The sequence below is a fragment of the Pantherophis guttatus genome, chromosome 3 (genome assembly GCF_059756535.1).
Source record: "Pantherophis guttatus breed Tessera chromosome 3, ASM5975653v1, whole genome shotgun sequence".
NCBI classification, from domain to species: Eukaryota; Metazoa; Chordata; class Lepidosauria; order Squamata; family Colubridae; genus Pantherophis; species Pantherophis guttatus.
In genome coordinates this window covers 152,767,273-152,781,757 of record NC_142065.1, presented here as the reverse complement: position 1 = coordinate 152,781,757, position 14,485 = coordinate 152,767,273, and the positions used below count along the sequence as shown (strand labels likewise).

The 14,485-nt window shown below is 38.5% G+C and overlaps 1 protein-coding gene across 5 annotated transcripts in view; it reads left to right on the top strand.

The window, feature by feature from the left end:
- KIAA0319 (KIAA0319 ortholog) overlaps window positions 1-14,485 on the top strand; it is a 34,672-nt gene that overhangs the window by 17,836 nt on the left and 2,351 nt on the right. For 3 of the 5 annotated variants that reach the window (XM_034429273.3, XM_034429274.3, XM_087890364.1), the window contains 13 exons: window positions 1,734-1,826; window positions 2,494-2,626; window positions 4,009-4,237; window positions 5,384-5,507; window positions 6,138-6,270; window positions 8,325-8,473; window positions 8,786-8,937; window positions 10,181-10,319; window positions 11,066-11,225; window positions 12,188-12,330; window positions 12,460-12,582; window positions 12,959-13,049; window positions 14,024-14,115. In XM_034429273.3, the coding sequence (XP_034285164.2) occupies window positions 1,734-1,826; window positions 2,494-2,626; window positions 4,009-4,237; window positions 5,384-5,507; window positions 6,138-6,270; window positions 8,325-8,473; window positions 8,786-8,937; window positions 10,181-10,319; window positions 11,066-11,225; window positions 12,188-12,330; window positions 12,460-12,582; window positions 12,959-13,049; window positions 14,024-14,115 (1,761 nt within the window). The remainder of the gene's footprint in view (window positions 1-1,733; window positions 1,827-2,493; window positions 2,627-4,008; window positions 4,238-5,383; window positions 5,508-6,137; window positions 6,271-8,324; window positions 8,474-8,785; window positions 8,938-10,180; window positions 10,320-11,065; window positions 11,226-12,187; window positions 12,331-12,459; window positions 12,583-12,958; window positions 13,050-14,023; window positions 14,116-14,485) is intronic. The other 2 variants (XM_034429275.3, XM_087890362.1) reach the window with 1 other exon arrangement.

Genomic DNA, 14,485 nt, shown 5'->3' with positions numbered 1-14,485 from the left:
TTATTCCCAAATGTTATCAAATAAGGAATAACAAGTTCCCATCCCATCCCATCCCTTTCCTTGTTTCTTTTTAAGGTAGAAGGTTTTCTTGTGAATTCGTTCTTATAATTTATTATTATAACATAGAAGGCAATTCTCCGATGATCACCTAAAGAAATTTTGCCTGCTTTAAACTTTCTTTCTTTTTTCTTTTTTTTTAAATTTTGATTTATATGCCGCCCTTCTCTGGAGACTCAGGGTGGTTTACAATGTGTTAAGCAATAGCCTTCATACTTTTGTATATTTTATACAAAGTCATCTTATTGCCCCCACAACCGGGTCCTCATTTTACCTACCTTAGAAAGGATGGAAGGCTGAGTCAACCTTGAGCCTGGTGAGAATTGAACTTGCAGTAATTGCAGGCAGCTGGAAGCTAAATACTACCTTTTAACAGTAGCATTAGTCTGCTGCGCCGCTCAGGCTCCTTCTTTTGCTCTATAGTTCTTCCTAATTTTGAACCTAAAGGAGGAAAAAAAATCAAGTTGCCAAGCATACTATTTATTTCTAGCTAGTCCTCAACTTACGACCACAACTGAGCCAAAAATTTCCATTGCTAAGCAAGACTGTAATTAAGTGACTTTTGCCCCATTTTATTACCTTTCTTGCTACAGTTGTTAAGTGAATCACTGCAGTTGTTAAGTTAGTAATGTGATTAAGGGAATCTGGCCTTAATTCACAAAAGGTGATCACATGTCCTCAGAAGTCTGCAGTCATCATAAATATATGTCAGTTGCCAAGGGTCCAAATTTTGATCGTGTCATCATGGGGATGCTGCAATGCTCGAAATTGTGTAAAATGATCATAAATCACTTTTTCCAGTGCTGTTTTAACTTCGATCGCTAAATGAATAATTGAAAGTTGTGGTCTACCTGTACTTGCAGCCTAAATGAAACACCATGCATGGCCAATTTGTTTGAATTGGTAATAATATCTATTTTTTCTCTGCATGTATTCCTTTGCCTCATCATTTTTCAGCTATTTCTAACAATACTAGACAGGACATATCAAATAGCCTTGGAGTTACAGGAATCCCCCCCCCGCCCCCATGTTGGATATAGCCTCCTGGGCCCCTTCGAAAGGTTGTTACTAAACTATGATTTTTAATTCAGAAGAGAACGGAAATTATGAAATAAGTGGGGAGTAGCTGTATTAAATAGAAGGTTTTCCAAATAGAAAGGCAGGATAAAATAACTTGAATAATAATACAGGTGTGTTTCAATTGATATAATTAAATAAATAAATTAACATTTTAATGATATATGATGAAATCCTGCTTTCTTTTTGAAAGGCAATTTTTAGCATATGTACTAGTAGAAAGTTATGGACAGATCTGGCCCGCAAAAGATAGCCAGGCTTATTGTTCACATAAGAGCAAAGCAGGATACTGAAGTAGAATTATTGTTTGAACTGCTGTTTACTATTAAGATCGTCGAACATCACAAATTCCCAACATGATACAATTTTCTTCATTTGGACACAAGATGTAATGTGTTTTTTTCAAATAGTAATTTGCAGTGCTCTTTTTTTTTTTAATGTGATATTGGTAAAAATCTATATTTTATTTCTCGTGTTAAGAATTTAATACTTTCAGTGGTCAGGAGGTGGGTTCTGGTTGTTTAATAAGCATGGGTTTGGAATGCGTGCAGTGGATTTATTTAATTATATAAGGTATTCTGGTTCTTATCTTTATCCAGCAATCCGAATAAATCAACCCCCTGTTGCTATTGTCTCTCCCAAAGTACAGGAGATTTCTTATCCTATTACTTCTGCCTTCATTGATGGAAATCGTAAGTACCAAGTTGCAGTCGTTGTTTTTGCATTATAATTTAGGGATGTGGAAATCAGTCCAAATCTGAGCCATTATGGCATGGAGTATTCCATTCGTTTCAATTATTAGCCAATTATAAACATTTTTCCCACACTCAGATAGATAATTGGATTGATAAAGAATGCAGTTTACCCTAATTCCATATTGCATGTTATTTCTTCACAAAGACGCTCTTCTTCTAATACAACCTTTTCCAATTTACTTTTAAATGTACGGTAATTTTCTTAACCCTATCCTGTTTATATAAACAGTCTGTCATGAGATAGATATTGGCATAGTTGGCATCTCAATGATGTGGAAAACTTAGTTCTGGTAGAGAACCAATCTAATTAATCAGGGGGGGGGTGAGGGAAACTAATAAATCTTGGGACTACAAAAACCATAATTAAAAAGTTCGCTCTGGATGGCTTTGGACCAGGCGCTATTTCTCAACTCAAACTACTTCACAAGGTTGCTTTGTTATGAAGAAAAATTGGGAAGAAAATGCTTTTTAATGAATCTTACACATGAATAGATAAAGAAAATCACACACATTTTCTTGATAAGAAATACTCTTACTATAATAATAAGTACTTACAGAGATATTTGCTTATTGACCGATACTGTCATATTTCCCTCAAACACAGAAAGTGTAGATGATACTAAAATTGTGAGTTACCACTGGGAAGAAATTGAGGGTCCCTTGCGGAAAAAGAAGGCATCAGCTGATACACCTGTTTTATACCTCTCTAATCTTATTCCTGGCAATTACACTTTCAGGTGGGTGGTTTTTATTATTGCTTTCTCAACAAAATACAGACTAAGCCAAGGAATCCCTACTTCTGCATTTAGAGAAACTTCTTGATTCTTTATATTTAGGGCCAGATCCAGATTCAGTGGTGGATTGCTATCGGTTCACCCCAGTTCTTGCGAACCGGTAGTGGAAATTTTGAGTAATTCGGAGAACTGGTAAATACAACCTCTGCATGGCCCCACCCCCAATCTATTCGCTGCCTCCCGAGTCCCAGCTGATCGGCTAGAAGGAAAAAATCAGGGCTCACTTGACAAAGAAGAGAGAAAAAAAACAAGACACCTTAACTTTAAATTGAGAAGCCAAGAAGCCTCCCAACTGATCGGCTAGAACCGATCTACTCCTTGTAAACCGCTCGGTGGTGGTAGATTGGCAATTGAGGCCAAGCTGCCTGAAAGCGATTTCCGATGTTCTCGTTGGTGGCAGAGTGGCAAAAAACTGTTTAAACTCTTGCTGTGTTGCTTTAAAGGACCACCCTACAGCTGATCAACGGTAAAAGGCAGTGTGGTGGTAGACCAGTGCACTCCAAAAACAAATGGGTAGACCGGTATGCTCCAAAAACAAATGGGTAGATCGGTACGGCTTTGCAAGCAGTTAAAAGCCTGGTAGACAAGTACCTCTGCTAAATCCTAAAGAATTGTTTGTCACATGACCATCAAACCACGCTCACAAAATAAGCCACGCCCACAGAACCAGTAGTAAAAAAATTTAGAACCCACCCCTGTACAGATTGGTCTTTACATAAATGAAAGAGTTCCTTCTATTCCTGGAAAACAAAAGGATTGATGGGGAAATGTTTGATTTTTCGTTCTCCTCTCAGACTGCTCTGGAAGAAATTCTTGAGATTGAGTAAGATAGGAGATCACCTCCTTAGCCTTGTTCAAGTTTTGGATAATTTGAATCTCAGATTTTATAGCTTCAGAAACAGGCTGAGAGAACTAGCATTTGTCTTTTCTCAAATGTGTCTGAGATCTTACCATAAAGTAAACACAAAAGCATAATTTCTTATTCTTATTGTAGTTATGAACATAATATGATCTAATACATTTGAATCAAGATATACATTGATATTGTATCAATATACATCTTGATTTAGATGTATTAGATCAGGAGGAGATGTGGGGCCAGCTGAAATTGGTCAAAGGGCCAGATCATGTCCAGTAATGCACAGCTGTCAAAACTATGAATATCTGTTCAGATGCAGTATCATACATTTGATTGCATTTTCTCCCAATTAAATATGCATGGAATTATAGCTTGCATACATAGCTAGGAGATGTGATTAGGATAAGGGCACACTTTTCGGTGTATGAATTCACCACATATTACTTTTGTTGTTTTTGTTGTTCAGGCTAATTGTCACCGATTCTGATGGAGCAGTTAACTCCACAACAGCTTCCTTGAGAGTCAACAAACTATCGGATTCTCCTCCTGTTGCCAGTGCTGGACCAGATCAGGAAATTAGTTTGCCTCAAAATTCAGTCACATTAAATGGAAACCAGAGTAAAGATGATCATGGCATTGTCAGCTACGAGTGGTCCCTGAGTCCCAAAAGTAAAAGCACAATGGTAGCCATGCAGGTAACTGAAGGGCATTTTGCTTTATGCCATGCCATTTGTGTTATATCTGAAACTAGTTTTGAAAAAGAATTTTTTTTTAGACTTAGAATAACTTTATTGTCACTTCAATAAATATTCAAAGTGACAATAAAGTTACTCTAAGTCTAAGAAAAGGAATTTGTGGTGCTTCTGAAAACAGGCCACAAACACTGAAATTAGTTCAGATGTTTATGCTGGTGCCTGGTCCTTTGCTGATTATCTAAATACATTTTAACTTTTAAGTTCCACAAAGGTGATTCCTTCTGATTTTTAGAACTTGATTTGAAGCATTTAGAAAACAACTTGCAGGCCACTTGCTATGGTTGGAAAAATAAGGAAATAGATACGACCAAGAACAAAAATGTACAATAAGAGCACATTTGAAAGGCCCCACCTTGTTATGCGAGAATGTGAATTAAAAACAGGGTATCACCTGAAAGCATAGAACAATTAGTCTTGCTGAAGCTGAAACTCTGTAAAAGAAATAAGGCTACAATATAATTAAACTTGCCAGTAGTTCCAATTCCTTTGGGTAGGGCTGCATATACATGCTTTGGGTATTAGCTTCTGAGTGCCATTACATGACTTATGAGTGCCTTACCAACCACAAAAGATTAAGTTGCATTAACATGGCAGTGAATGTTACAACTCAGTGGAACTTCTGCTAGAGTAAGACTAATGAACGTGCCTTATCTAAAAGTTGCCAGTCAAGTAATAAGCTGGACATTGCACAGAGCATTCTAAAATTTATTTGACTACTCTGTTTCCCCCAAAATAAGACATCCTCTGATAATAAGCCCAATCGGGCTTTTGAGCGCATGGCAATAAGGCCAAGCGCTTATTTCAGGGTTCAAGAAAGTATAAGACAGGGTCTTATTTTCGGGGAAACACGGTATTATACATGAAACATGTTATGCTAGTTTATAAAACACAAGGACTGTATCCTTAACAGTATTCTAAGCCAGAATTAAATAAGACACATGATGGTTAATGCAACGTGTACACTCTGTATCAATACTTACAAGGAGATCAACAACAAATTGTGCTCTTCGCATGAAAGAGCACACAGCATTATATTGCACTTTTTTTTCATCATCTCTGATTTATGTTCTGTGCGTGATTTTCTAGGGCGTAAGGAGTCCATATCTTCAACTGTCTGCAATGCAAGAGGGAGAATATATGTTCCAGCTGACAGTAATGGATTCTGCAGATCAGAAGTCAACAGCTGAAGTCACAGTAACAGTCTGGCCCGGTAGGGCATCATAAAGCTGCCTGACATAATAGAACAATTGGGGTTATGAACTGATGCATCTGACTTGGATGTTAAAAATAGGAGAGAACAGTGGCCTGCTTTGCAGTCCATTATAAGTATCTGTAGTGATTAGAAATTGGACTGTGGAAATTGAATGCATATTGCAGGTCTCTTATATGGGAGCGATACAACTGCCTTGTGGGAGAAACCCTGAAAAAATATGGCTTGGAAAAATGAAGTCACGCACAAGACCCTTGAATTGGAAGGGCTGACCCCTCCATTGAAATTTTTGTAGTAGAAGTAAATGAATTTTGTAGAAGACAATAAGGAAAGAAAATGAAAGAACCTCACTATCTTCCCTAGCCCTAACTCCAACCCCAATCCTAGCCTTGACCCTAATCCCAACCCTAATCCCAACCCCAACCCTAGCCTTGACCGTAACCTCAATCCTAACCCTAACCCGAATCCCAATCCCAAACCCAAAGTTTAAGCCTAACCCCAGCTTTAATCCTTTCTGCTCTCTTTACTGATCTTAAGGTTCCGATAACTCCTTAAAGAGGAGGAAATAAATCTCGCTGATACATATATAGAAAGAACAATTGGATTGGATTGTTTTTGTCTTTGTTACAGGGCAAAACAAGCCTCCATCAGCCATGACTGGCCCCGATAAAGTGTTGACCTTTCCTATCCGGAGCACGAATCTCGATGGGAGCATGAGCACTGATGACTTAAGGATTGTCTACTATCACTGGGAGAATATCAGGTATTTTGTATGGAGGGAAGATGCACACCAAGGCATGGGTGACATTACGATTGGTGATGCTAAGGACTGAAAAAATTTAAGGAAGGCAAACTGATATTTTATGTGGGGTGACACAAATGGTGGGGGAAGGTTTCAAAAAAGCTGAAGATGGGAACTTTGCCTGCATTGGTGTAACTACCACCTTATCTTTATTTTTTTTGACACATTATTATAGATGCCTATATTTAAATCCTGCTGATTGTATGGTTTGAATTGGAAATCTTAGTCGTTCTTAATCACCTATTTCTAGTTTGAAACATTATCCATGCTGTTTCCTACAGAATTGTGACCTCTTGGAAAAAATAACGTTTCCAGAGCAGTTCATGGTGAAGTAGGTGCCAAACATGCTACGCTTTATATTAATACTTGTCCATTAACTTTGTTACATTGACAAAGTCAGGGAAGGGGACGTAATAGATGTACAGGTGGTCCTCGACTTACAACCATTTGTGTAGTGACTTATGAGCATTTTCACATGACCATTGCAGCATCTCCATATTATGTGATTAAAATTTGGACACTTGCCAACTGACATGTATTTATGATGGTTGTATCGTCCTAGGCTCATCTGATCACATTTTGCGACCTTCTGAGAAGCAAAGTCAGTGGGAAAACCAGATTCACTTAACAATCATGTTACTAACTTACCACCTGCAATGATCCACTTAACAACTGTGGCATGAAAGGTCATAAATGGGGCAAAACTCACTTAACAACTGCCTTGCTTAGCAACAGAAATTTTGGGCTCAATTGTGGTTGTAAGTCAAGGATCACCTATAATGAGAGCCTGTTTGGTGTAGTGATTAAGGTGCTGGCCTAGAAATCAGGAGTCTGTGAGTTCTAGTCCTGCCTTGGGCAAGAAAGCCACCTTGGTGATCTCGGTCCAATCATTCTCTTTCAGTCCAACTCACTTCACAAGGCTATCATTATGGGGAAAATAGGAAGAGGAAGGCATATTTCTCTATGCATACTTATCACCTTGAGTTACTTATAAAGTAATATGGGCAGGATAAAAATATCTTAAAAAATTGAGCAGTGGTATTTTTCATAATTCAGTTGGGATGAATTTGCTTTCTCCTGGGATTACCATTTTTGACGAATCTCTTAGACAATTATTTTCACCAAGTGTTTGTTTAAAATAGTGTTCACAATACCATTTTAATTTCTAGAATTCTGTGTTTCTTAACAAAGTTTAGCAAGAGAAAATATGTCCATCACCTTTGCTTTGATGGCATACAACTGAACTAATGACATATAACTAATTCTAGTAACATAACTAGAATATTTGCAACCTTTGCAAAATTTGGGATTGCTTGCCAAGAAACACCTTGAGGCTTACTCCTTTATAATTAATGTTTGGATTATTGTCTCAAACTCAACTTTTCCTGTTTACTCATTTTGAGAATAACTGTGATGAATTGATGTTTGCACTTTTTACTCAGTCACTTGAAGATTCAGAACCCTGGATGTCATTGTTGTTGAGATTTGCTCCATGTAGTTATTTATTTAAAAGATTTGCATGGACACCCACCTTAAAACAAATCTCTGGGCAGCTCACAGCAGTAATAAAACTACAAACCATAAAAATAAAAATAAAACCAAGGACTAAAATACTTGATACTCCCAACAGCTTGCAATAATTTTTTTTGTAGTTGTTGTTCATTTGTTAATCACGTGCGACTTTTCATGACCCCATGGACCCTAGCATGCCAGGACCCCCTGTTGTCCCGTTTCCCAGAGTTTGCCCAAATTCAGGTTCATTGTGTCAATGACACCAACTAACCATCTCATCCTCTGCCGTCCTCTTTTCCTTTTGTCTTCAATCTTTCCCAACATCAAGGGTCTTTTCCAATGAGTCTCTCTTCTCATTAGGCAGCCAGAGTATTTGAGCTTCAGCTTCTGTATTTGTCCTTCCAAAGATCAGTCAGGGTTGATTTCCTTGCTTGCAAATAATACTTTTACATTTTGAGCTGAAATTGGATCCAGCATTATGGGTTAAATTGTTTTTGCCACAGTGGGCCAAGTTCTTTGCATATGGAGAATGCTGATAGCGCCGTGGCGACTGTCTCAGATCTACAGATCGGAACCTATCATTTCAGACTGACCGTAGAAGATGATCAAGGGCTGAGCAGCACTGCCACACTTTCTGTGATTGTTCAGGAGGGTAAGGTTTTCTGTCCCTCGTTTTTGAAGAAATTTCCTGAATAAATGTCCCGTCTTTCTATTCCTCTCCTGTGTTTTAGATATTTTGGGCTTCCATTTTAATCTTTCCAGTCCTGATCCAATTATCTAACCAGGGATAGGCAATTTGGGGTTTCCTAAATGGTTGGGGCTGTTTTGATTCATCATTACAGCATTTAAATTTAATTATCTTGCATTCTGAGAACCTTCTTACTACAAGCTTTATATTTGGGCTATGTCTGCATTATCATCCTCTTTTCTTGTTTGAACAAATCTCTCCCTTTGTTGTATTTAGGCAGCAACTCTGCACCAAAGGCCCTTGCAGGAGGCAAACATATCCTTGTTCTCCCCAATAACTCCATTGCTTTGGATGGATCTCATTCTGTTGATGACCAAAGAATTGTGTCTTATCTTTGGATCCGGGATGGCCAGAGTCCAGCAGCTGGAGTAAGTGTTTAAAGTATCTAATTGGGCCAAAGGGAAATTTTTTCTGCATTTATTTTTATGAGGCTGTCTGTTTACTGCTTATAGAAACTAACATGATCCATCAAATTGAGAGTTTAACTGGATTTGGATGGAACAGCTTCAGGCAAATAAGCTGGAGAGGCTTCTGTTCTGAAAATAGGAGCAAAGAAAAGATTAATGGTTTTGAGGGTACATACTGTACTTCACGGCGTGTACCAGTGGTGGGATTCAAATAATTTAACAACAGGTTCTCTGCCCTAATGACTGGCTGGGTGGGCATGGCCATAGTGGGCATGGCCATGGTGTGTGACAGGCAGCACTCAGCCTCCTGCACCCCCTTGGGAGCAAAAACGGGCCCGGTGGGGCGCACCGCCCCCCCCGTTTTGGGCCTAGTAGGCCTCCCTGCAGCCTCCTGGGAACAAAAACGGAGCGTGTGGGGACTCCTAGAAGGGGCAGGGTGGGGTCATCCAGCAATTTAACAACTGGTTCACCCGAACCGGCTTAATCCCACCAGTGGTGTGTACCTGTTAGCCGGTACAGGTAGTCTCTGACTTACGACCACAATTGAAACCAAAATTTCTGCTGCTAAGTAAGGCAGTTGTCAAGTGAGTTTTGCCCAATTTTATGATCTATCTTGCCATAATTTTTAATGACCTCAGGACACTGCAACTGCCATAAATATGAGTCAGTTGTCAAGCGTCTGAATTTAGATTACGTTACCATGCGGATGCTGCAATAGTTGTAAGTCTGAAAAACGGTCCCAAGTTACTATTTCAGTGTCATTATAACTTCAAACGGTCACTAAATGAACTGTTGTAAGTTGAGGACTGCCTCTATGTCCTAGACCACGGATGTCAAACTTGATCGTGTCACATGACATCACGTAACATATCATGTTTTTTACCTTTGCAGACCCGGGGTGGACGTGGCCTCCACATGGGCTGCCAATTTGACACCCCTATCCTAGACCAATTTTATAGGATTCAGGCTGCATGTCACTGCCAGTTGCAAAGAGAGAGATACTAGTGGGGCTTTATGCCTCACATGTCCTAGTAACTCAGTTTACTGTGGGCCCAGTGAATCTTGGTTGGAGTGAGTCTGAATGTAGGTGAAGGCAACTGCATTTTGAGGGCTGGTTCTGGTAACAGAGACATCAAATAATTGGCTTCAGAGAAGATTACATTTGGAAGTCGTCTTCTGAGTGTCAATTTCTTTGCTTTTGCAGGATGTGATTCTTGGCTCCAACCATGAGGCTATCTTACAGTTAACCAATCTTGTAGAGGGGAACTACATGTTTCATTTGAAAGTCACTGATGCCAAAGGAAATTCAGACATCGACACAGCTGTTGTGGAAGTATGGCCCGGTAAGCTGTTTTCTAATATAGCAGTGTTTCTCAACCTTGGTAGCTTGAAGATGGGTGGACTTCAACTCCCAGAATCCCCCAGCCAGCAGCGCTGGCTGGGGGATTCTGGGAGTTGAAGTCCACCCATCTTCAAGCTACCAAGGTTGAGAAACACTGTAATATAGCCTAAACAAGGGGTGTCAAACTCCCGACGATACATTGTTTTCATGTGACATATCACAACTTCCCCTCCTTCGCTAAACCGGGGGTGGGCATGGCCAGTGCGTGATGCATCCGGCCCGTGGGCTGCAAGTTTAACACTCCTGACCTAAACTATTTTCTTGCATTGTTCCCAAATCCCTGTCCTTTGGCAAAATGATTGAAGGTCTTCCCAATCCAGATGATCAAGTCTTAGGTCAGATGCAGAGGTTTTAGGGTAGATTTCCAAACTTTCAATTGCAGTTCATAACACGTGCTTAAACCAGATCAGAAGCATCATTCAATCAGATGCTTTGAACTTTTGTTAACTTATGGTCATTTCTGTCTGCTTTTCTTTGCAACAGTATAGAAGTACTTGCAGTCTTCCAAGATGGTTTTTTTTAATTTTTAATTTCCTAGCTTGAAATCTTGGAATTTCCTGGCATTTTCTCATTTAAGTACCCAACTAAGGTTAGCTAAATATTACCTCCAAATATGACTGCCATGTAGTTAGGCAGTATATGACAGGCTCTCAGGAAAGGCATTATTATTATTTTTTTCATTTACAGACCCAAAGAAAAATGGGCTTGTGGAATTGATCTTGCAAGTTGAAGTCGGTCAACTGACTGAGCAACAGAAAGATACCCTCATACAACAGCTAGCAGCACTCTTGGATGTCTTACATACAGACATTAATATCCAGAAGATACATGCTTATTCTGATATCAGGTACAAGGAGATGGGGAAAATATGGGTTTTAAACAAACACGCACGCATACGCACACAGAGTAATTATTATTATTTTGTACCCATCTACTTGGATGTTAGTCCCATTGAACTTATTCAGAGTAGACGTGTAAGATTGGGCATTAAACCTTAATAAAGCCCCCTCATATATGTATAACTTTATATATGAATAAAATCCTATGGTTCTGAAACATTATGCTTTGCAATGTCTAGTTTTCCATATTTATTTCATGGGACAGAAACTTAGCAATTTTACTGGCAGCCGATTTAGATGACCAGGTTGAGCCCGAGAGAGGGGTCAAACATGTCATGAGATCCTTCATGCCCACAAGAGATCTGAATCCAACCAATCTTAAACTCTTATCTACCGCCAATTTCATTTGGCTATTAATAGTTGATTCTTGTAGAGAGCTTAAGCTTACAATAAATCTTTTTATACCCATTTGAACTGCCTAGATCTCCTGATTTCCCTGGGACTTGTCAGTCAATATATATTTACAGGGTTAATATAAACCAGGGGTCTCCAACCTTGGCAACTTTAAGACTTGTGGACTTCAAGGTTGGACACCCCTAATATAAACTATATATACTGCTCAAAAAAATAAAGGGAACACAAGCAGAAGGCATCTGAGATCTGAATGAATGAAATAGCCTTATTAAATACTTTGTTCTTTACATACAGTAATTTATACACTGCTCAAACAACTAAAGGGAACATAAAACTACTGTATGTAACGAACAAAGTATTTAATAAGGCTATTTCATTCATTCAGATTTCGGATGTCTTCTGCTTGTGTTCCTTTTATTTTTTTTGAGCAGTGTATTTACAGGGTTATTCTAGGAAAAAAGAATCATAATTGGGGTAGATGGCGTTAATCCCAAATAAAGATTTCTGATTGCAGTAATAAATCTATTGATATTTAATCTATGCATCTTCCCTTCAGCACCGCTGTTGTGTTCTATGTTCAGAATGGGCACCCTTACAAAATCATAAAGGCTTCGGATGTGGCCCAAGTGCTGCGTTTGCAACTCTTGAAGGAAAAGCCAGATTTTCTACTTTTTAAAGTGCTTCGTGTTGACACAGCTGGTAGGTATTTGAATGCCCTTATCCATGGCAGGAAATATATATATATCAAGGGGTAGTTTTCACTCTTAAAAGTAGCCCAGAGTTTAATTTTAAGTACATAAATAATTTCAGTTGCCTTGTGATTTCCAGCTTGCCTCTTAAAATGTTCTGGACACGGAAGCTGTGACCCCATCACAAAGCATTGTATTTGCTATCAAATGTGGATGGAAAATTTGATACAGCGGTACCTAAGCGGTGGGGAGAGCAATTGTGGTGAGTTGGGAAGAACTCAATGATGTTTCCCAGGAATAACCTATGTCTGTTAAGGTGTTATTTTAATATTGATAGTGCACTGTCGAAGGAAGTAGACGTGCTGTGGTAATGAAGTCTATTAAACCAAGAATTTGTCAAGGGTGGTATGAGGATTCCTGTCCTTGAACTAAATGACTTCAACCCTCCCAACCCTATTTTTCATATTTACATCCCAACATTAGATGGGGTTTGCAAAACATGGAGTTCTTTTTGGTGGATGGGCAGCTATAATTTATTTAATAAATGAAATGCGTTTTGTATGTGCCCTGTCTCTCCTTGTAGATACCGAAATGGGTCCTTTGATTCTAAGTTCAAATGTTCCAATTTTGTCTTCTAGAATGGAGTATACTCTACGTATCAGCATCTGCTTTCATTGGAATTGCATTGGTGGTAGGGTTAATTTGGCTTTGCATCTGCTGTTGCAAAAGGTAATAGTCCTCTTTTCAGTTTAAACCAGGGATGAGGAAAGTCAAAGCATTAAAAAATTAAAAATAAACGTTATTAGTATGTAGCTGGCAGTGTGATAAAATCATGTCATGCAAATGGTGGTCCTGATTTTCTCAAGTTTTTTTTTTTATTATTATTGTTAGCTCAAGTAGCACTAAACCTGTCCAAGGGCTTATGGCAATTTGAAATTAACAGTGAAATTAACAGTGCTTATGTTTGATAATTTGCTATCGGTTTGTAGTAATGTAACTAGGGCAAGCTTTGGGGCCACTCCCCCCCCAAAAAATTAAAATTTGGGCTGTAGGCAGCTCCTCTTTGGTTTCTGATGCTCACTAACACACATTAGACAAGACATATTTAGTCAAAAAGGTGTTTTAAAAGGACAGGACTATCTGCTCTTTAATAATTCCATGAATTAGGAAAATTATTGAAGTTATTACAAGTTAGGCATCCTGGCCAGCTAGTTTCAACACATCTTAAAGAATCTGATGAGAGAAGATAATTTAAAAATTATCTCTCCCCTACCTATATTTGTCATTACTCATAGTACGGTAGAATGGACAAAATGTGCAATAAGCTACCTAGCTGGATCACATATCACATGAACCTACGCTATGATTTGCCTTGGCTTTTAAATGCAAAACCCATTATCAACCATATAAAACACATTGATTGCTTCCACAAAGAGCCACAGCCAATTAAACTAGTTTTATGTCTGTGAACAGGATGAACCCAATCCTTTGGGACTGTAACCATCCAGAGGCTTTAACTACACTCAAGACACCCATATAGACTTGGTTATTTATAAATGGTCACAGGATTATGCTGAGTATGGTCACATCTGTAGGGCAGCTGCACCTGCCAAAGGACATGAATAGCAGTTTATGAATGAGGCTCATTTGCATCATTAGGAAGTTGGTTTCCCAGAACCTGATTAATTCTCTTTAATTCCTAGCCAAAAGAGAACCAAAATAAGAAAGAAAATGAAATATACAATTTTGGACAACATAGATGATCAGGAAAGAATGGAGCTTAGGCCCAAATATGGTATGATGTTTCTTTCTTTATTGTCTGTTTCATTCTAAAACAAAGAAGGATTATGATTTTATCATTGAGGGGGAATTTGCATTTGATAGAGCAAGCTGGTAATAAAAGCTTATGCCATAACAATTTAGTAATATTATAAAGCCATAAAGATACTGTGCATTTTTCAGAGATAACCATTGTGAAAAAAACCACTGATTTTATAAATTTATTTCAATCACTTTGAATCTGTCTGCACTAAAGTATAAGTAAGTTGTTTCGATTTAACTGTTCCTAGGGGTGATCCTTTTGACTGTAGTTAATTAATGTTGCCATTAATTTATATATCACTTTGGACTTAAATTATTATTTCAATGGAGAGAGTGGCTTGCTT